This window comes from Rhinichthys klamathensis, unplaced genomic scaffold (assembly GCF_029890125.1).
Source record: "Rhinichthys klamathensis goyatoka isolate OS25496 unplaced genomic scaffold, OSU_Roscu_1.1 h1tg000060l_1, whole genome shotgun sequence".
Lineage (NCBI taxonomy): Eukaryota > Metazoa > Chordata > Actinopteri > Cypriniformes > Leuciscidae > Rhinichthys > Rhinichthys klamathensis.
This window is the reverse complement of record NW_026606605.1, coordinates 2,826,103-2,849,025: the sequence shown is the minus strand read 5'-3', so window position 1 is coordinate 2,849,025 and position 22,923 is coordinate 2,826,103. Positions and strand designations below refer to the sequence as shown.

At 38.8% G+C, this 22,923-nt stretch overlaps 1 protein-coding gene across 1 annotated transcript; it reads left to right on the top strand.

Moving 5' to 3' along the window:
- The first annotated feature begins 253 nt into the window (after positions 1–253).
- col1a2 (collagen, type I, alpha 2) lies at positions 254–20,865 on the top strand. The gene is made up of 50 exons (XM_056249687.1): positions 254–485; positions 2,093–2,094; positions 3,057–3,092; positions 3,366–3,449; positions 3,820–3,876; positions 4,175–4,219; positions 4,430–4,483; positions 4,579–4,632; positions 4,726–4,779; positions 4,871–4,924; positions 5,100–5,153; positions 5,693–5,737; positions 5,855–5,953; positions 6,047–6,100; positions 6,490–6,588; positions 6,677–6,721; positions 7,194–7,292; positions 8,234–8,287; positions 8,388–8,495; positions 8,867–8,920; positions 9,759–9,857; positions 10,041–10,094; positions 10,247–10,345; positions 10,432–10,485; positions 10,589–10,642; positions 10,763–10,816; positions 11,294–11,347; positions 11,591–11,635; positions 11,728–11,826; positions 11,904–12,011; positions 12,153–12,206; positions 12,304–12,357; positions 13,338–13,391; positions 13,562–13,615; positions 13,765–13,872; positions 14,083–14,136; positions 14,236–14,289; positions 14,422–14,583; positions 14,672–14,779; positions 14,877–14,984; positions 15,079–15,132; positions 15,267–15,374; positions 15,458–15,511; positions 15,600–15,707; positions 17,851–17,904; positions 17,992–18,099; positions 18,321–18,567; positions 18,670–18,854; positions 18,946–19,188; positions 19,851–20,865. The coding sequence occupies exons 1-50, from the start codon at positions 416–418 to the stop codon at positions 19,995–19,997; spliced, it is 4,059 nt and encodes a 1,352-aa protein (XP_056105662.1). The 5' UTR covers positions 254–415; the 3' UTR covers positions 19,998–20,865.
- Positions 20,866–22,923: the final 2,058 nt, after the last annotated feature.

The window sequence follows — 22,923 nt, the reverse complement described above, 5'->3', positions numbered from 1 at the left end:
CGCGCTCAGACCCATCCATCAAGCGCCATTGAAAAGCCTGAGAAAAACGCAAAGCTTTTCTCTTTTAAACCTCGACCATGTCCACGTCCTCAAAAGAATGGATCTAATTAAAACGTTGTACTCGTCATCATTGTCAGAGCATTGCCAAAGTCTGAGAGAAAGAGAGAGAGGCTGGGATGAGGGCAGTGCTAGGATGAGAGTCATATAGAGTCTCTCTCTCCCATTGGTTTGGGGGATCACTCTGGACACGCAGTCAAGGGAACCTCCTGCCATATAAATAGGGCTGGTAGCTCTTTATTATTCTAGCATCACGGCAGCAGGTTCCTGCTAAGTTTGGAGTTTATACCACAACTGTATGCCTGCTTGAGTTTAACCAGGGCACTGCAGCACAAGGAGTCTGCATGTCGGTTTAGACATGCTCAGCTTTGTGGATACCCGGATTCTGTTGCTGCTTGCAGTGACTTCGTACCTAGCATCATGTCAATGTAAGTCTGAAATATGCTTTTTTTTGTGTCTAACCAAGGACCTTAAGGCTTTTTCTTTCTTCTTCTACTGGATTTGCTCCGCTTGTTTGGTTGAACCTTGCTGGGAAATTTACCTCAAGGAAAGCTAGAACTACATCTGAAGAATTGAGGCGTTTCCTTTTGGCTTTCCACTGTAAAATCCAGCGGATCCTTTTATTGGATACTTCGTGGTCTTGGATATTTTCATCTGTTGCGATTGAGAAACGGAAACACATGGCATAGTTATCAAATACTATTATCAAAAAAGTTTTAAAAATAGTCAAGGACAGCTGGTTAAACGTGGTTAGTTTATGGTTAGGGTGCTGTACTACCTCATCTTTGTCCCAGACTCCAGGAGTGTTTTTTTAATTAAGGGGGGGTCTGTAAAATCTGCCCCCTGCTGGCTGAAGTCTGTAACATCACATTTAAGCAACATCCTATAAAATTAACTGATTTAAATTCTTATCTCGTTTAGATGAACTCTTTTAAGTATAAAAATCAACAAATTCTTAAAAAAAACCCCCAAATGTTAAGACAGAGTGAAATATAGGCCTATCATAAAATCGATTTTATGCCTCTAAAACACAAAATGTTTTAGAAGGAACTGATTTAAAAGATTCTTACCTTTTAATATAGCTTTTTTTTTGAAAACTAAGAAAACTGACATTTAAAGTGGCATTAGGTCATCACCTTGTAGTCAAATACGCCACCTGGTGGAGAATAAACCACATGACACGTAGCTCCTATAGGATAAAACTATTTAGTTCAGTGGGTTCATAGTTCATAGTTGGCGATGCAACCGGAAGGCCTAAGCATGTAAACAATACCTGATAACCTCTACAGGGTTATAGTACCTGACAACCTCTACTGTATGTGACTCACTTGCTAATATAAATCAATAAATACATTCAGCCTAGGACACTATATTATAAATACACCATAGAACAGTATATATTTGTATTAAAACATATTCATATATTTATAATTAATATATATAATCAAAATATTGCATATTTGTTAATTCACTTAAGAAATATTTTCTAAGTTACTATGATTACTTTGTTTGAACTCAAATTAATCATTAATTAATTAGTAAATCAAGCAAGTACAGAAATAAGTATATTGATTAGGAATCATTTTATGCATTGGGATATAATTTTTTTAGACACTACACTACAATTTTTACACCCATTCGTACAGATGCTCTATCATAACAGCACATTTAACTGAAAGATATTAATATTTTATTGTTTTACAGCAAAAGACACAGAATTAAATCTAGGCCTACTATAATCAGGTCCTCTCATTTTCTCAACAGTGCAGAAAAATAAAAAAAAGCCATAATCTTTCCATTTTAACACATTGATTTTTGCATGCAAGGATATTGTATTTATCATAAACATGTACAGTATTTTGCTTTATTCTTCTGAAATCCTTACACTGAGTGAAGCCTAGAATAAATAGTACTTAACTTACTGTATTTCAACATTATGTGGAGTGCATAACTCTAATCAATCACCTCTGTCTTCCCCTTTTTCTCTCCCTGTTTTTCCGTTTTCTTCCTCCACCCCTCCATCTTCATCATACAGCGGTCAGTACACTCGCATGAAGTTATTTCAATTGTATTAATAGAGATATTTACCTTGTCTGATCCCAAATCTCCAAGCGGATGATGATATTCGGTGAAAAGATCCTTTGGTCAATCTCAAATACACCAGAGCATTTCGGATTATTCCTGGCTTTTTCCGCCTTGCCTGTGACGGGAAGGAGGAAAGCAGTCCATTGGCTCAAGCAAATGTCAGTGAAACTAGAGATCACCTTACCCAGCCTAGCAGACAGCCTGGGCACAATGGACCCTTTTTAGATGGCCTGCTGAAGAGGTGGACTCAAAGTAACAAAATCAACATGGCGCAGAAATTCCTCTAACCTGGTGGATTTTGCCCAGCAGTTCCCTCAAGTGGACATGCATAGCATAGATTATTGCAATTGGCATAAATATGGGATATTATTTGGGATTGAGTCAAACTGTTCACCTGAATATCACATGACCGCATTGATCCCCAACAACAGAAGGTGCTTAAAGGAGCATAATGAGGAACTTCAGTGGGACAGGCCTGTGTGCTCCTTAAAGCACCTCTGTTGCTACCTTCATTAATATCTAATATCTCATTCCAGGCATGCAGTTAATAGTATTTACTGATGAATACTGGACAGTGCATGTTATAACTCTTTTGCAGACTAATTTGCATGTTTGTAGTTTGAAGAACTCAAGAAATGCTTTTGATATGAGCTACTGCACATTAAATGATCTTAGAAAGAGGGAATAGATAAACCCTGTTTTTATTTATTCACTGTTCTATGTGCAGTTATATTAAGTTATGTTCATGTTTTGGTGATGAGTGTAGAACTCTGACTCAAACCTGAAAATGCACCCTGCATAACATGCATATGAAAAGCAAATGTTCTTCATATGAATGGCTGACAGTAAAATGTTAGACTTTAAACCATAGGTCTGTGCCTGTTGTCTGATTATATTTGTCCATAAATAAATAGGGCCCCAGGGGACCAAAAGGACCCAGAGGTGAGAGGGTAAGTTTACACCGTTGTTTTTCAGAATTAAAGTTAGATTTAAAATAGGCCAAAGGCTACATTTCAGAGCATTATTACAAGGTGTTTCACTAGACTAGGACACTAGGACATATGGCCAGGAAAAGAGCTATTATGTATGTTTTGTATAGTTTCAGTTTCACTACACTAGCATAGTGGCTAGTTCATGTCAACACTACAGATTTACCTCACATTTGAAAACATCAGAGCAATCATAACTAGCTTATTTTTGTTATTGGTTCTTGTTCTACATAGGGTCCTAAAGGACCAGATGGAAAACCCGGCAGACCTGGACTTAATGGGCCTCCCGGCCCTCCTGGCCCCCCTGGTCTTGGTGGAGTAAGTTTCCATTTCAAACCAAAAACTTTTCCAGACATTTTTTTATCCATAGCGGTTGAGTGATTAAAGCTTGCGGATAGTTATATTCGAGGCTTATGCTCCTCCCGTTGACCCATGACCGAGCCATATTTAACATTTGACCTTTAACCTTTGCCCTAAACCTTGGCCTCAAAATGGCTGTGAGCTTTATTTATTTACAATGCAAGGACAGAAACAGTTTCATAATTTAAGTATGAAATAAGAAACATTTAGAGAATGTTTTCCTTTTTTGGGGGGGGGATATTCTTTAATGACAGTGGAATATTAAGTTCAGTATTATAAAAGTTAAAATAATTCATTTTGCTAAATATTTGCTCAATTACTTTTGTAGAACTTTGCTGCTCAATATGATGGCGGGAAAGGATCTGACCCTGGCCCTGGACCAATGGTGAGTTCATGTCATTTAATATCAGCTTCAATTCTATTTCAGTTGTAATATCAGCTTCAATCTATTTCTGCTAATATTAAATATATTAATATTAAGTTTATATTAACTGTGTATTAAATACTTGAACAGTTCAGTACTAAAGTATGATGATTTGCACAACTTTCTTTGCCGTATTACTGTTGCAGTGTCCTGCAAATTAAAGATTGGGCCTTTTATTTTAGACAGGCCAACATTCATTATAATAGCTAAACCATTGCTGGTCATACTGAGCCACTCATGTTTACTTTCACTTTCTCAGGGTTTGACCGGACCCAGAGGCCCATCCGGACCTCCTGGTTCCCCTGTGAGTATTTCAATCTCTTTAACTGGATTGCAAATGTAGATTTGATTCTGTTTCAATAAAAATGTAAATGCAATTGAGTGATTTAGAGTAATTATTAGTTCAATAATAAGTCATTTCATCAAATATCATTTTGCATATAGCCTGTGAGTATATATGGCACATAAAAACTAAATGTGACATTCTTTTATTCATTTTCCCATGAATATATAGGGACCTCAAGGATTCCAAGGACATGCTGGTGAGCCTGGAGAGCCCGGACAGGCTGTAAGTATTCTTGGTCAACACTGTTTCGCACAGTTTGGAAATGACCTTTGAACTTAAAAGCTGATTTTTTCCCCCCCTCTGTCATCTCATAACAGGGAGCTATTGGTTCTCGTGGTCCTCCTGGACCTCCTGGCAAAAATGGTGAAGATGTGAGTGCTGTGATATCATGAGCTAATACTGAAACGATAACTTGACCATGCATTTACTGTGTCTTGACCTCCTCTTTTATATTTCTCTCTAAGGGTAACAATGGCAGACCTGGAAAACCTGGAGATAGAGGAACACCTGGATCACAGGTGAGGCATCAAACTATACTTTTTTTCTTTAAATCAAGCATGTTTGTATCTACCTCAGTAAGGAGCTTCATCTTTGCTCTTTCTTCTACAGGGTGCCCGTGGTTTCCCAGGAACTCCTGGACTCCCTGGCATGAAGGGACACAGAGTAAGTGCTCAGTGTTGAGGAAAGACATTGTAATCTTTCAGACATTAATTCCAACATTTCTCACAGAAGATATGCTGAATCGAGAGCTTACATGTAGTTTCAAGTGCTTCTAGAGACTGACATGTTTTGTAAGTAATCTCTTAAATAGCTATGATCTTCATTTCTTGTTCATCAGGGTTACACTGGTCTTGATGGACGCAAAGGAGAGCCTGGTTCAGCTGGTGTTAAGGTAATAATCAAACATGATGTAAAAGTTTAGCACCCCAAAGTTTGTGTGCCATCCCAGCTTAAGTGGCTATTTTCATAGCGAGAAAAAAAAGTATGATAAAACTATATATGAGGTTTTTACCATTTATTTTCACTTAAAAACTTGGTAAAACTTTTTTTCTTCCCAACTGTTACTTGAATAAAAAAGGTTTCTCACAGGGTTAAACCAAGCACAATCTAAAAAAAAATTTAAAACATGCTTCAAACATGCTAATATTAAAAACTTGAGTGTCTTAGCACTCTAAAGCAATCCACCTGCCACTTTCACATAAAGTAATTCAATTTAGTGGAATTGAAGTGCAATTCAAAAGAGTTAAAAAAAATTGTTTTATGCGTTTACATTCTGACTTTTATGTATGAAAGGTGCTATAAAAATCACAAGCATTATTATTATTGATAATATTACTCATATCGTAAAGCACATTTTTTAGACCGTATAATGAATAACTTCAAATCTATTGTGTCATATTTTAAAAGCTTTTGTTTGTCTCTTTTCAACAGGGTGAGAATGGTGCTCCTGGATCAAACGGAACCCCCGGACAGAGAGTAAGTCAAATACTATTATTTTATCAGATAATATTCAATGCTTATCCCAATTCTGACTTCAGCACAAATGGCTTTAAATGCATACCTACTTGAACTCTCATTCCTCTTGTTGCACAGGGTGGTCGTGGTCTTCCTGGTGAGAGAGGTCGTGCTGGTCCTTCTGGCCCAGCTGGTGCTCGCGGTGCTGATGGCAACACTGGTCCTGCTGGCCCTGCTGTGAGTGGATTGGCTGCCCTTTGACCCCTCTGTCTCCTAAAATGTGTCTTATGACATAATCCTGTTGACGTAACACATTTTCTCTCCTCTCAGGGTCCTTTGGGATCAGCTGGTCCTCCCGGTTTCCCTGGTGCCCCTGGACCTAAGGTATGAGTGACAACTGGTCAATTAATTCTAAGAGAAGCTAACACTGGCTGTTCATATCATTTGATTAGATCTCATGTTCTACATATGTCTTTTCTTAAAGTGATAGTTCAGAATTAAAATTCTATCATAATTTACTCGCCCCCGAGTTGTTCCAAACTGGTATGAGTTTCTTTCTTCTGCTGAACACAAAAAAATATATATTTTGAAGAATGTTGGTAACCATTGACGTTCAACAGAGAAAAAAACAAACTCATACAGGTTTGGAACAATTTGAGGAGGAGTCAATTATAATAGAATTTTACTTTTTGGGTGAAATATCCCTTTAATTCATCATAGCAACCGTCCTTCTTTTTCAATCTGTAATTTACAATGTCTATAATATTTTACAGGGAGAAGTTGGACCTGGTGGTCCCAATGGCCCATCTGGACCTCAGGGACAAAGAGGAGAGCCAGGAACAAACGGTCCTGTGGGCCCAGTTGGACCCACTGTAAGTGCATTTGAAATATTTGCAGATAAATTCATCTGATTTTCATTAAGAAAAAAATAATAATGTGTCTCTCTTTGTATTTTTACAGGGTAATCCTGGTGCTAACGGTATCAATGGTGCTAAGGGAGCAGCTGTGAGTTTCCATACATTTCATACTACTTAATTTGAACAAGAAATATACTAATCATTTTACAGTTCAATTTCAACTGAATTATGGTAAATAATTGGCAAATAGTTTTGACAAAAACTTAATGAGCGAGTATATCATGAATCCATGATGTACTCACTACGGTACGCCTATAATAAATGTTTATATTCGAGCGGGATGACAACCGCTGAGGAGTAGCCCAGTACCTGCGTGACTCGTCATATACATAAACAGAGAAGACGCATCCAGTTGTGTTTATTAACTGATAAACCGGAAAAAAAAAAACATAGTGTACCTTTAAGTTTAAAACTAGCGACTAGCGTACTTTTGCATTTACTCTACCGTCTTTACTCAGTGCTTTATCTTAAAATAACACTTCTATGAATCCAACCTTTGTGTGTAAGTGTTTGTTCTTCTTTTTTCTTTTTTTAAAATATATTTCTGATGTCCTCCACAGGGCCAACCTGGCATTGCTGGTTCCCCTGGTTTCCCTGGCCCTAGAGGAGGCCCTGGCCCCCAGGGACCTTCTGGAGCCTCTGGCCCAAGAGGTCTTTCTGTGAGTACCATGTGATTTGTCACAATGTGTATATTAATGATTGTTAGCTGCCGTTTTGGGGTTTTGGCTAAAAAAAAAACAAAAAAACAGGCTGGAATGTTTTGGAGAAACTATTACTTTAAAGGCCGGTTCACAGTCACACCAAGAACGATAACTATAAAGAGAACTATAACTATAGAACTATAACGATAACCAAAGCACGATATCGTTCTGTTTGTTCTAAGGTTTGTCGTCTAACGCTTTAAATGCTACAGATCTTTAAAGCAGGATGGATTCTGATTAGCTGTCAATTATTTTGATCCTTCATCAGCTGTAAAAAAAAACGTGATTTCAAAGACAGTGTTTCTCTGTGTGAATTCTGCTATTATTTTACATTTAGAATGATTTTTAGAACTATATCTTTATGGTTATCATTATAGCTATCGGCCTTAACAGATTCATTATCAGAAATTCTGAACGTGAAACCATCCAGGTTTAATTAGATTTAAAAGAGGACACGTTTTCAATTGATAACACTCCCACACCAAGACAATGATCCAAAATTGAACAACAATCATTATATTGAAGTATTTTGCAGTCAAATGTATATTGCATAGACCAACAGTAACATAAGTACATAGGTCTTTCTTTAGGTCTGTATAGTCATTTTTATTTAAACAATATTTTACAAAGAGACAAGATGTTAATTAAAAGTAACACCAATTGAGGATTCAGAAGGAACATAGTTTAATAATTTCTTAAATGTTAAAAGTAGTATGAATATTAAATCATCCCAAGCAAAAGGTAATGTAAAATCGTCTGTTGCCGTTTTGTTTTTCATTTCGTTGCATCACTGCTGTCTATATGTTCATGCATTCATTTTTAATAATGAAATTCTGATTTGTACATCTCATTAGTAGAACAATGTAACAGTCTAACCTTTTAACTTTTTTGCTGCTCAGGGTGACCCTGGACCCGTTGGAGTGAAGGGAGATTCTGGTGTCAAGGGTGAACCTGTGAGTAAACACACTTTCAGGCATCTCAACATATTTGATGTAGTCTGTGCATTAGCTGAATGTCCTTGTTCACCTCCTTCTTTGTCTGCTTCCCGTACAGGGTAGTGCTGGTCCTCAGGGTCCCACTGGTCCTTCTGGTGAAGAGGGCAAGAGAGGCTCAACTGGAGAGCAGGGATCTACTGGACCCTTGGGAATGCGTGGATCTAGAGTAAGTTTGCAACTTATTTTTTGATATGTAAGGGGTACCTCCATTTTAATTGTAAGTGTCAGAGAAATTGTCACATTAAGAGTACTACAGGGCCAAAAACAAAATAATAAAAATGTATGATCACCACTTTTAGTTGGTTAAGAGGACAAGGAACAGATCTGAAAGAAAAAGTACAGAACGACAGTACAGAAAATTAAAAAAGAAAAAAAAAATACAGTGGATTATGTGAGAGTTCTTCCCGTAAAATAATGCTACACATCTACTGAACTTGATCCTATGGTTACTTGTTAGCATAAAATATACTCATATGTAATGTAATTGGTTATTATTATTTATTTTTATTAATCTATGTACATTTACGTTTCTTGCAGGGAGCCGCTGGTACTCGTGGTCTGCCTGGTCTGTCTGGCAGATCGGGCCCAATGGTAAGATTCAAGTGATATTAAAAATCCTGTTTTGTATTGAATCAAACTACAGTAGTGGCCAAAAGTGACGTCCGGAGATGGTATTTGTTTTTAGTGACCCTAAAACCATCAAAATCTGAGGACAATATTTTATGTATACTTTTTTAGGTTTTTATCTGACAAAATGATTTGACCAAAACAGCAAACTACAGCTACAGGTTTTATTTTACTATTTTAAAAAAATGCTTAGAAAAACAAAAAGCTCACAGGAAACAGCATAACAACATAACAGGTATTAATATTTTCTTGGTTGCATGTGTTCATAATTTTTGTCCAGTCTGTCATACCAAGAAATAATGTCACACAATTTGACATGTGTCATTGCATTATCGCAAATAAACAAATGGCACACTGAAGAAGGCACGCGCCTAAACGCGTCTGTGCAAATAAAATAAAAGAACATATGCATAGTGCGGCCTCTCTCCTATTTTTCGTATTTTAATCATCCAGGCCAGCACTCTTAAAGTTTATAAGTATATGCATTGAGTGAAGCCTGCTCCTATCCTCACTTAGTTATCACAAATAAAACAATTGACTTCAAGCTCAACTACGCAATATGCTTACAAAATCGTTAACAATTTTTCAATATGTAAATTTTCCTAGACCGGACATCACTTTTGCCCTCTAGTGTATGTATATAGAATTGAGGTGCGTTGGATAAAAGCATAAATCGCTAACCATCAGGTCATTTATAAATAAAAACTAAATAATATATCTTTGAAGCTCTGAAAATCCATGCCGTTTCAAATTGATCTGATGCTTTTTTTAAGACACTGATCTCTGACTCTTGTACCTTAAGGGCATGCCTGGTGCCCGTGGTGCTACTGGTGCACCTGGAGCCCGTGGACCTCCTGGAGATGCTGGTCGTGCTGGTGAGGCTGGTCTTGTTGGGGCCAGAGTGAGTATCACAATTAGCCTTCCACTACTTTTTATCTGTTCAGTCCATTATGACAGGGAAATCTGTAGATTACAAAGCAAGAAACATATGTAATATACTGTACCTAATCTCTTCAATTACAAAAGTACATTTGAGATCAGTCATTCTTGATATAAACGTCACCTTCATCTTATATCGTTTCAGGGTCTCCCTGGTAGCCCTGGCAGTTCTGGACCCCCTGGAAAGGAAGGGCCTTCTGTGAGTAAAATCGCTGATTATACACATAATATACACACATTTCTGAGTTACCCAAAGTAATTTCTAAAAACTTTCCAATTAAAAAAATAATAATAATGAAAGCAATGACAAAAATATTACAAATATTATGTGCTTTGTTTGCCGTATTCTAGGGTGCCGCTGGTCAAGATGGTCGCTCCGGCCCCCCTGGCCCAACTGGACCCAGGGGCCAGCCTGGTAATATTGGATTCCCCGGTCCTAAGGGACCTTCTGTAAGTAATGACTCCATTTTTTGCATTTCACCTTTTTTTTGAGATTCAAAAAGTATCATTGAGCTTATCAATAAACCTCCTTGCAGGGCGAGCCTGGCAAGCCTGGTGAGAAGGGACCTGCTGGTCCAACTGGACTGAGAGTAAGTGTTTCAGAGAGAGAGAGAGAGAGAGATGAATATATGCTATTCGTCAGTATCATTAGTTATTGAGCTGCTCTGATTCAGTTCCTTACTTTTCACTTAGGGTCAGCCTGGTCCTGATGGTAACAACGGCCCTGCTGGTCCCGTCGGACTTGTTGTAAGTAGGCCATCTTAAATTTTCTGAAAAGACTACCTATGTGGTACTAAATGTGGTAGTAAAGTGCACATTACTTTTCACTTTTTCTTAGTGGTAATAGATTGTTGTCTTCTCGTTTAGGGTGGCCCAGGCGAGAAAGGAGAGCAGGGACCCTCTGGTGCTCCTGGTTTCCAGGTCAGTGTCACGTCATGCCTGCTGAAACTGTACTCTGTGTTAAATCTAAGAAGTGTTTCTCAACCTTTTTTGTCTTATGTATACCCATAATCTATAGGGATCAAGAACCCTCTATTTACACTAAAACATGTTCCTTTCAACTTACATTATACTGGGTTTCATTAAGCATGATCATAAATATTATTAAAGGGGTTGTTATTACAGTGAATTACTTTTAAACTAAAAACAATCAATACAGTGGGCGAGAAGCTTAGCTTGTAGCTTGAGCTGTTTCGGCAGTTCACAGCCAGGTGTAAGAAATGCAGACAAAAGCAAAAGCAAAGGGTTTCCATGTACCCCCTGGTTGTACCCATGGTTGGGAATCACTGTCATAGACAAAACATAAGATAAAGCTGTAATAGTCTTGTATGCATTCTACCCGTTCATCTAGTGACTGAGTCTTCTCAACAACTTATGTCGCTCATTCAACTTTAACAGGGTCTTCCTGGCCCCGCTGGACCCGTTGGTGAGGCTGGCAAGCCCGGAGATAGAGTAAGTTCTTGTCACAATGAACATCTTGGATTAAAGTTACAATGCACATTCTGCAGTGCATTACAGAAAATAAATATATATTACTTAATTACACTGAATACACTAACTTTTATTGACGAATGAGAATTTATTGTTTTCAAAGCTTATCTGCAATGCGGCTTATGCAGTTTTTGGTTCACTTGCATAATATTGGATGCACAATGTCATGCAAATCATTTACAAATATTCAACATCTCTCAACAGGGTATCCCTGGAGATCAAGGTGCATCCGGACCTGCTGGCGTGAAGGTGACCTACCTATCTCTGATTTCTTGTTCTGTGTTTATTTTCACATTCTGGAGAGAAAATGACTGTTCTTCCTCCCTTTTATCACTGTTTAGGGAGAGCGTGGTACCCCTGGACCCGCTGGTACTTCTGGTGCTCAGGGACCCATTGGTGCTCGTGGCCCTGCTGGTACTCCTGGCCCTGATGGAAACAAAGTAGGTATATGTGTCACCAAACACCATCCAGACAGATTATTTTTATGAGTATAACTGACAAAATATGTATTCTTCAGGGAGAGCCTGGTGCAGCTGGAGCTGCTGGTGGCCCTGGACACCAGGGAGCTGCTGGCATGCCTGGTGAGCGTGGTGCCGGTGGCACCCCTGGACCTAAGGGAGAGAAGGTATGAGTTGGAGCAATGCTCATGTTCGCCATAATGATGAAACTGATTTGGAGAGAAATTTTGATGTACTTGTACATCAGTGGATATGTTGCCAAACCTGTATGACTCCTAGCTGACTGAAAATATTTATCTGATCCACAGGGTGAGGCTGGATACAGAGGACTTGAGGGCAATGCTGGAAGAGATGGTTCCCGTGTAAGTATACCATGTACCTAGATCTCATTTTATACGTAATAATAAAAATAAAAAAAACATACATTTTGATTTTATGGTATTTTTCTTTCATTTACAGGGTGCTCCTGGACCCAGTGGACCCCCTGGACCTGCTGGTGCTAATGGTGACAAGGTAAAGAGCATTATCTCAGCTGTTATGTCTAATCAAAGCGGAGAATTGTTGCTATCTTTGTAAATCATTGAAATTGAGGATTTACATCAGTACAAAGAGATTCCCCCATCCTCCAACCCCCTATTTATTATGGATCTTGCATGATGTATTGCACATCATAACCATATGTCAAAAGCGACAGCATAGGAATTTATATATTTAATGGCATGCCACTAACAGAACGTTAAAAATGATTCTTACCTTCTCAAGGGGCAAGTAATTTGCCTGCTTGACCCACTGCTCGAAGAAGAAACCCCTCCTGGCAACTGTCACAATATGCCCAGGTATAGAAAATCACTGCTGCCCTCTGCCGGAAATTTCAAACAATATTCCGTGAATTAAAAACACTGGAGTTGGTGATCAACAATGGTGATCAACAGTGTATTATTCTAACTATATAATAAACAGTAATCAAACATTGCTGCATTCATTTAAAAGTGGTCCAAATCAGATTTTTACTCCTCACTATGAAACAGATCTGTTTTTAGATGACAGTGATACTGACAATTCTGTTCTGCATATGTTCTGTTGCATATGTGGAAGCAAATTAGAAACATATACCGGCATGTGATTTCAACAATGTGATGCACTACACAAAGCATTGCGCAGGTGAAAAACATATCTAAAAATATATATTGATGTGTAGTAGGTCTCAAACGTGGTGACTCTTGCTTTGAATTTATTAAATGTCAAGTACAGTACTGTGAAATTTGTTCGGCATGATTAAGGTGTTGAAGGACCGTCACCAATTTAGAACAAATGGGTTTCGGCATGAATGTTGCTGAACTGTTCTGAGGGATCACCAACATAATTTACAAGTACTTTCTTGGGACTTGGGACAGTCGAAAAGAAAGTCATAACCTAGAAATAATTGACTTGGAAGACTAGCAAAAGTACAAAAAGATAATTTTGATCAAACTTACCTCTGTGTTCTCTTCCAGGGTGAGACTGGCTCCTTCGGTCCTCCTGGACCCGCTGGTGCTCGTGGTGCTCCTGTAAGTATTATGATCATTTCTTTATCACACATTGATACCATGATCCTTTCTATCATACAAATTGTCCAATATTGAGGTAACTGACTAGAAAAAGTAAATTCAAACTGAGCATAAGCTATAATTCATTTCAGAATCAAGCATTCATGCTCAATTCTTGCCATGTCTTTTAGGGAGAGCGTGGAGAGTCTGGCCCTGCTGGACCTTCCGGTTTTGCTGGACCCCCTGTAAGTCCACATGATTTCTGCTGAAGTCTGCTACTAAAGAATGCTTCTTAGTGATTCATACATGAAATTTTAGATGTCCAAATCAGCTGTTTTATAAACTCTGAATAGACATGCACTGAAAAATGACATGGACACAATAATTCTTGTAGGGTGCTGATGGCCAGACTGGACAAAGAGGCGAGAAAGGACCTGCTGGTGTAAAGGGTGACTCTGGCCCCCCTGGCCCTGCTGGTCCTGCTGGCAACTCTGGACCCCTCGTAAGTTTGAGACTATATTTAATTTGGCACATTTACTGGCAAAGAAATATGCCTTAACTGAGACTTTATTTCTTGGGTATAATTGTATCTGAGCAAGTGTAGTAGTATTGATAAATTCACTTTATGTATCAGTCAAAGATGTCTAGACAACACATTTATGTACCTCTTTTATAATTTTGAACTTGTTCTAAATGTCTTGTGCATCTTTAGGGTCCTTCTGGTCCTGCTGGCCCACCTGGTGCCCGTGGTGACAGTGGTCCCCCTGTAAGTATGCTTTAATGGATTATTTTATGGTATTATCAGGAGGTTTTTTGTGTGTGAATGTTACTACATGTGACCCATGAATATCTGGCTCTATCCTAGGGTCTGACTGGCTTCCCTGGTGCTGCTGGCAGAGTTGGACCTCCTGGTCCTGCTGTGAGTTATATCAGATAACTATAAATGAACTTGTTCAGACCTAATACTTCAGACCTTCTGCTTGCTTCATTTCAGGATATAATGCTATCTTTATGGTCTCACGTGAAATCTGGTTTTCTTCTCAACCATTAGGGTATTGTTGGAGCTGCTGGTCCCACTGGTGCTCCTGGAAAGGATGGCCCACGTGGTGCTCGTGGTGATGTTGGCCCTGCTGGTCCCCCAGGAGAGAATGGAATGATTGGACCCCCTGGTCTGTCTGGCGAGAAGGGATCTCCTGGAGAGTCTGGCGCACCTGTAAGTACTAGTTGAACAAGCCAGACCGTGTTAATTGCAAAGTATTACCAAGTATGTCTCATTATAAACTTGTTCTGTTTAAAAATAGGGAGCACCTGGATCTGCTGGGCCTCAGGGTCAGCTGGGAAACGCTGGATTCAATGGTCTTCCAGGCTCCAGAGGTGACCGTGGTCTTCCTGGTGGCCCCGGTGCTGTTGTAAGTGCACTGACCAACCTCCTGATTGTGTCCGAAACTGGTCAAAACTAACTTGTTACAGGGTAAATAAATATTGATGATTTTTTGTGTATTTTAGGGTGAACCTGGAAGACTTGGTCCTGCTGGTGCCCCTGGTGCCCGTGGCCCCTCTGGCAACATTGGCATGCCCGGTATGACTGGTCCTCAGGGTGAGGCTGGACGTGAGGTAAGTACTGTAACAGTTTTACTTAGACTTTACTTTAGACACACAATTTGCAGGGTCATATAATATTTACATTTGCTTCTGTGTTGTTTTTTAGGGAAGCCCTGGTAATGATGGACCTCCTGGCCGTCCTGGTGTTGCTGGCGTTAAGGTATACAGCTTATTTATTTATATTGGTCCATCACTAGCTTATCCTAAGACTACAGTCTTGTAAGATATTTTAAAGTACAGAACAGATTGTGTTATTATAAAAAATTAACTGAACTGGGCTATTTCAACTGCCAGGGTGATCGTGGTGAGCCTGGTTCCCCTGGAACCTCTGGACCTTCCGGCGCTCCTGGACCCAACGGACCATCCGGCGCTGTTGGCAGACCCGGAAACCGTGGTGAATCTGTATGTGTCAATGACCATAACCACAGCATTTACTGAATTATAAACAAATAAACTAAACAATCTCTCATTTACTCACCCTTCAGGGACCTTCTGGTTCTTCTGGCCCTGCTGGACCTGCTGGAGCAAGAGGTGCACCTGTAAGTGTGTCAGACAGAAGGACAAGGTAAATAGCTTCTATAAAAGTTTCTTCCTTTCAATTACTTCCTGTCTCTCTTTCTTTAACAGGGCCCTTCTGGACCTCGTGGTGAGAAGGGTGTTGCTGGAGAGAAAGGAGATAGGGGCATGAAGGGACTTCGTGGACATCCTGGTCTGCAGGGAATGCCCGGAACCAATGTAAGTGGTACAACTTTGCTGATAAACGTCTGTTAGAACAGTTTGTTTAGTCCTCATAAATTATTAAACAGTGGTGGACAAAGTACAAATCAAGTACTTGAGTAAAAGTACATATTCCCTATTCAATTATTACTCCAGTAAAAGTACTCATTTTCAGTTTTACTGGAGTAAAAGTGCAAAAGTACTTGATTTGTAATGTACTCATGATTTAAAGGTAAAACGTACTGATCAATGAACCAATTATTTATTTTAGCCAGTACTAGTCAAACTAGTCAGTGTTCAGCACAAATAATAAAGATTAGTATATACATTTAGTATTGCAAATAAGCAAAACATCACACTATCAAAACAAACTTTAATATATTAAAATATCAATTTAAAAAGCTTGCCCTTTTACAACAGATTTAGTTCACAAGTAACTGACAGTCATATCATCATGACAGTCAATCATACCTATATAAGATTTCATTGACAATAATCAATACTAAAATTCATTAGTTTCATGTCATCAGTTGACAATATCCCTGTTCTTGGCCCATTTTGATCAGGGGCCTCATTTATAAACGTTGCGTACGCACAAAAAAAGGCGTACGCCGCTCTCTACGCAATAATTGGTATTTATAAAAAGCAAACTTGACGGTAAAATGTGCGGTCCTTCACGCAAGCTCTGACCCAGGCGTACACACAAAAACGGGTGAAATGAGAAAATAAAAATAAAAGTGTGTAAAATAAAAGGCAATACTGCCTCTCATAAATAACACGAAGACGTCACAAAGCAAGTATTACAATTAACAGCCTACACGAACACCCGTTTGATCGATCTGCAACAGAAATGCAAATTAACACATATTTGCAAAAAGAAAAGTGAAATATGTTCTGCAATAATATTGGCATGTTATACAATTCATCCTCATAAATAAGATGGTAAACAGAACGAAATAATGTACAAAACTGATATTCTCGCCAATGTGTCCGTCTGGCGGAGCAGATATAGCTAGATATAGCTAGATAGTCAGTCAGATAGATAGATAATTAGGGAGAGATAGATAGATAGATAAATAGATAGATGTATTATTTGTCCACTGGGAAAAGTTGTTTTCATAGTAAAAATGTCTTTATCAGCTACGGAATCATGGTATTCATGCAGGTATTTCATGCATATGCCTTTAGTTTGTTTTATTTTTGATAAAATAACGTATGACGTATGTCTCAACCATTCAGAAAGCTGCAAGAAATTACATTTGCACTGAACTATTTCCCATTTCCAAGTAGATTATAACCGACATCTGTAGCTTGTCATTTCTTTTTTATTTCGGCCACAGTCCGAGGTGCTACAGCATACGTCGTCTGCAACCTTTTGCCACTCAAGTGCCTTTTTGGCATTAGTAGGCTAATGCCCACACTGTGCCCTCCAAACAAAATTTTTTCTCCTCTTTTCCACCTTGCCAACGATAACTTCTACTTCACATTGAGTGAAGTTACGTTTTTTTGATTTCCTCTCTATGTTTGCCATGATTTCGCAATCGATGAATATTAACTTGTGGGCTATTATGGGCAACTATTTATGGGCAACTTCTGGGGCCTCATTTATAAAACTTTGCGTAGGATTTGCGTCAGAAGTGGCGTACGGATGAAACATAGGACGTGCGTACGCACAGAAATATTCGGATTTATAAAACCGTGCGCACGCACATCCTACGCATTTTTCCCTTAATAAATCACAATCAATTCTAAATGTAGCCCAGCTTTTGCGGCTTCATGTCACTTGAATCAGTGATTTGATGACTCAACAACAGATGAGTCCAAATTGTCAGTGTTATTTGTGAACCAATTCAGCAGGTTCACGAATTGGACATCGATCTTGCATCTCAGAGGAAATAGCGATATCTTCAGTTCAAAATAAAGAAGAAGAATGATATGTTTTATGAAATTTAGTGGAGTAAATAGGACGATATTATGTTTTGGAATGTAGTGAAGTAAAATAAAAAGTAAAATAAAAAGACTCTGATAAAGTACAGATATTTGAAAAAATTTACCTAAATACAGTAACGCAGTAGAAAAACTTTTTTTTTCGTCCACCACTGTTATTAAATGATTGAGCATAAAAGACTCCACAATAAGAACAAATGTAACTGTCTTACAGGGTCCTTCTGGTGATAGTGGCCCTGCTGGTATTGCTGGTCCTGCTGGTCCAAGAGTAAGTAACTTTCTCCTCCTCCAGACTTTGGATTTTATCATGATATTGAGGAAATGTGCATAATGGTTGTCTGCAATTTGTCTTCAGGGCCCATCTGGTCCTAATGGTCCCCCTGGTAAGGACGGCTCAAATGGCATGCCTGGTGCTATTGGACCCCCTGGACACCGTGGTCCTCCTGGACATGTTGGACCTGGTGTAAGTATATATGCATTTGAGTATTTCTTCCATGCAGATATTTTTTTATTTTATGTTTCCAGAGACAATTAATTAATTGTTAATAGTAAGACAACATAAGAAAAGAAATACATATAATATAGACAATACTATACCTTACCTTGAGATTGAATGTAGAGAAAAACACAAAGTTGAAACCATAAATACGATATGTGGTTAATCAATGGTGTGTTTGACCGCAGGGTCCTCCTGGAACTCCCGGTCTTCCCGGACCCCCTGGTCCAGCTGGTGGTGGATATGACACATCTGGTGGCTATGATGAGTACAGAGCTGACCAGGGCTCTCTCAGGGCCAAGGATTATGAGGTGGATGCCACCATCAAGTCCTTGAACACTCAGATTGACAATCTGCTTTCCCCCGAGGGCTCAAAGAAGAACCCTGCTCGTACTTGCCGTGACATCAGGCTGAGCCACCCAGAATGGAGCAGCGGTAAGTGACCAAAGCTATTTCAAGTGTTCCTTTTTCCAGTAGCCCTAACTCTTACTTCTTCTGATTTCCCCTAATTATCTATGTTGCTTTCTTCCCCTGTAGGTTTCTACTGGATCGACCCCAACCAGGGCTGCACCATGGATGCCATCAAGGCCTTCTGCGACTTTTCTACTGGCCAAACCTGCATCCACTCCCACCCAGAGAGCATCCCACACAAGAACTGGTACAGAAGCTCCCAGGAGAAGAAACACGTTTGGTTTGGCGAGACCATCAATGGTGGTACTGAGGTAAGTCACAGTATTGAAACAGGACAAAATGAATGACATGTATATAAAGAGAAAGAAGACTGAAGGGTGCATTCTTCCATTCTCTTTTCAGTTTGCTTACAATGATGAGACCCTGAGCCCACAGTCCATGGCTACTCAGCTGGCCTTCATGCGTCTTCTGGCCAACCAGGCAGTCCAGAACATCACCTACCACTGCAAGAACAGCATCGCCTACATGGATGCTGAGAATGGAAACCTGAAGAAGGCTGTATTGCTGCAGGGCTCCAACGATGTTGAGCTCAGGGCAGAGGGCAACAGCCGCTTCACTTTCAGCGTCCTAGAGGATGGCTGCAGTGTAAGTTCTCTTTTTACACTTTGATTAAACAGACAAAATCTTCATTTAGTTAGCACGAAACATACAAAATAAGAGGTTAAAGGGATAGTTCGCACAAAAATGAAAATTCTGTCATTAATTACTCACCCTTATGTCGTTCCAAACCCCAAAGACTTTCGTTTATCTTCAGAATACAAATGAAAATCTTTTTGATGAAATCTGAGTTTTCTGTCCCTCCATTGACAGCTACTCAACTACCACTTTGACACTTCATTAAGGTCATATAGAGATCATAAAACTAATCCAAATAATTGAGCGGTTTAGTCCAAATTTTCGGAGTAGACTCGATCGCATTATATGATGAAAAGATTTAATTTAGGCTTTTATCCACATATAAACATTCATCAACTCACACATCAGTTGTGGTAAACGGAAGCTCAAGCATGTTCACTTGACGTGTGAGAACAAATGAGGTTCATTCTCGTGTTATAATTTTCGTTTTTGGGTGAACTTTGGGTGAGGTTAATATTATACAGTCACAGTGGATAGTGCTCAGCATGCATGTGAGATGGTCCATACATTTTTACATCACAGCATGTTTATTTGACAGTTTGATGTTTGTCAAAAAACAAACAAAAAAAACATCACTTAATATGTTTTGTCTTTTTGTTGTGTCCCTGCAGAGACACACTGGCCAGTGGAGCAAGACAGTCATTGAATATAGAACAAATAAACCATCTCGCCTTCCAATCCTCGACGTTGCACCTTTGGACATTGGTGGCGCAGATCAAGAGTTTGGTTTGGACATTGGCCCAGTCTGTTTCAAATAAATAGACTCATGATAAATTAAACGAGAGAAAGAAAGAAAAAAGAAAAATCTCTGCCCTTCTTTCTGTGTTTTTTTTATACTGAATGCTGATTTTTTTTCCGCAAATCCACTTGCTTAAGCTGGGCTCTATCGGAGAGGACCAATGGACTGAACGGAGCATTGCGCAATGCAAATTAATACAGCAGCCCAAAGAGACACGGGATAACACCATGTTATGGGACATGTCATCATTTTGTAAAATAAAGGAAGTGTAATAAAAACAATGAAAGTATACATCACTTTGTGGTCTTTGTATATCTTCCAAAGAGGAAGTTTAAAACCACATTTTTCCGTAAGGTTTAAACTACCTCATGTGTAAAGGAAAATAATAATCAACATCCTAGTTGTCACTAGTTGGTACTAAGACTTCAAGTTCTGTCCTGTTTCAAAGGTGCTCCAATACTTGAAGCAGTGATATTATATGGTGCTAAACATGCAGCTGTGGAAAAAAAACCACTGTTACTGTATTACTTTGTATTGTCTCAGAGGAATATTGCACAGGTCCCCCTGATAACCCCATTTTTAAGCAGGTGGAATATTCCCAAACCTGATGTTTTGTCTGGTTTTTACTTTTTGTTTCATTTGTTTTTGTTTTCTCAGAGTTTTGTTCGGACTTTTTTTTATTTTTTACTTTTGTTCAGGCATTACATTCTTTTACGCCCCCAGTGTTAATACTGACAGCACCGTTCGTCCATTTTAAAGGGTTGCAGAGGCCACTCTCTCAAAACAAACCACAAAGTTTATTGTACCTATTTTGTATATGTGAGATGTTTAAATAAATTGTGAAAAGTTCTGAAAATAAAGCATGTCCAATGTTCCGAAACACATTATTCCATGAGTTAATTGTTTTAATGTTGAAAAAGATGTCTGACTTAATTGGGCATTTTGGATGTCTGCCTGATTTCTAATTCTTATATTGACTAGCAAATGATTTGAATGTGTTTATTTCCAAAACGTGAAATTGGTTTTCTATTTTATTCAAAGAATGGGTGTTTGTCTTAGCAAACATTACTTTGAGTCTATTCCCGTAAGGAGCTTATCTTCCTCTGTTTTCACATGGCATGCTTTTAGATGGCAAGATTTTCACTTTTGAATCAAATAAAAAGGCAGTCACTGCAACTTGGCATGTTTGTATTTGTAGAGAATCCAAACATGTAGGCATATAAATGTGCCTTATAATATGTGTAGTACATAGAAAAGATAACATTGAATGCCACTTTGTTTGTGCACCAAATAGTATTCGTGCCAATCCCAAACAGAACAGGTTTCTTTTAGATGTTTAGTCAAGGGTTATCCAACAGATTTCTTTTAGATGTTTAGTCAAGGGTTATCCAACATTATGAGTGGGGACCACTCATAATTTTTCCCTTTTTAAATGTCTCCCTCTAAATGATTTGAGGAATAGTTTTTGATCTGACAGAAAACAGAGAAAACAGGTTTTGTCTGTTCAATATCTTGATCAAATCTGTTGAGGTTCAAGAGGGCAAACATTCAGTACTGTAATTTTTTGACCCAGAAATGAGCTCTGTGCCAGCCAATCCCAGACTCCCCTAATAAAAAAAGTGTTGTGTCTGAAATCACCCCTTATACCCCTATCCAGTGCACAATTGGAGGGAACAGCAAATTGTAGTGGTGTCCAAAAACATAGTGGACATTATAGAGTGACAGGGAATGCGAAAGACTTGTCTCAGGTCTAACACACACTAAATTCACATCATCTGTTGACTGCTTTGGAGCAGTATTTGAGGCTAAGAGTATCCCATCCTTCATCATGTTCAGGAACTCACATGCTCAGATGTCCAGGAAAACAGTCCAGTGTAAATTAAATTAATTAGATATTACATATAGGCCCAGTTTCACAGACAGGGCTTAGACAAAGCCAAAATGAAGGCATATAAACGTGCCTTATAATATAAACAAACATTACATCTTGAGACAAAACAATAGCACATATTTTAAGATATGTGGTGCAAGTTGCTTTCAGTTAAAACAGCTCAAACATGTATTCTAGTCTGGGAATATCTTAAGCCTTGTCTGTGAAACTGAGGGATAGGGTGAATTCAGGTTGATTTGGGACACTTTTGCCATTACAATGACTGGGAAAAAGTGTAACAATCACCCTGAATTCACCATAACTTTTGAAGTAAAATGCAGTGTTGCATATTTAATTGGTGCAGAGATGAGTTATGTGTATTTTCTAAAACATTTACAACTGTTTTTATCATTCCTGTTACAGTACACAGGAACTAAGTATTTTTAAAAAATATATATGTGTAAATAAAGCTCTGTAAAAACATTACTTGCATTTTTACACTATAGTGTAACACATCAAGTAATAAAAAGTTCAACACTTGCGGTCTTCACACCCACTTGAATATTTGGAGCAAACATGCAAGCAGAGAAGAGGTCAAGTGCAAAGACCGCAAGTGTGGGACACGCCCGATGTATGAATACCCACATCTTGCCAGAAGATGGCCTCCACAACACTTCTGAGGCTCACTGGTTTTTCCGGTTTTTCCCAAGTGGTGCTCACTGCAGAGCCAAATGATGTCCAGCAGGGTGGAGCTTGGCCTAATTAGGTTTAGGATGTGTCTTGACTTCAAAGCTCCACCCCTAGTAACATCAAGAGAGGGGGAGCTAGAGATCAAGCTCCACCCATTGGCTGTGGGAGGGTATGAGGGGAATTTGGATTTATGACATGGGCAAGGCAAAGAGTTGGATGGGGGGATTTAATAAATGGATTGTGATTGTCAAAACATTTGGTTACTAAACATAATTTTACTAGGTTTAGTGACAACATGTTACAATGTTAACATGGTACAATGACTGGTAGGCTACTGTTTTTATTATTGCTTGACACAAATTTCACAATTTCAATTGTTATTCGA

Coding starts and splice junctions, on each gene's coding strand:
- col1a2 (XM_056249687.1), top strand. CDS start 416: ATGCTCAGCTTTGTGGATACCCGGATTCTGTTGCTGCTTGCAGTGACT. Junction 15,708..17,850: donor AGGGAATGCCCGGAACCAAT/GTAAGTGGTACA, acceptor ACTGTCTTACAG/GGTCCTTCTGGTGATAGTGG. Junction 18,855..18,945: donor CCATCAATGGTGGTACTGAG/GTAAGTCACAGT, acceptor TTCTCTTTTCAG/TTTGCTTACAATGATGAGAC.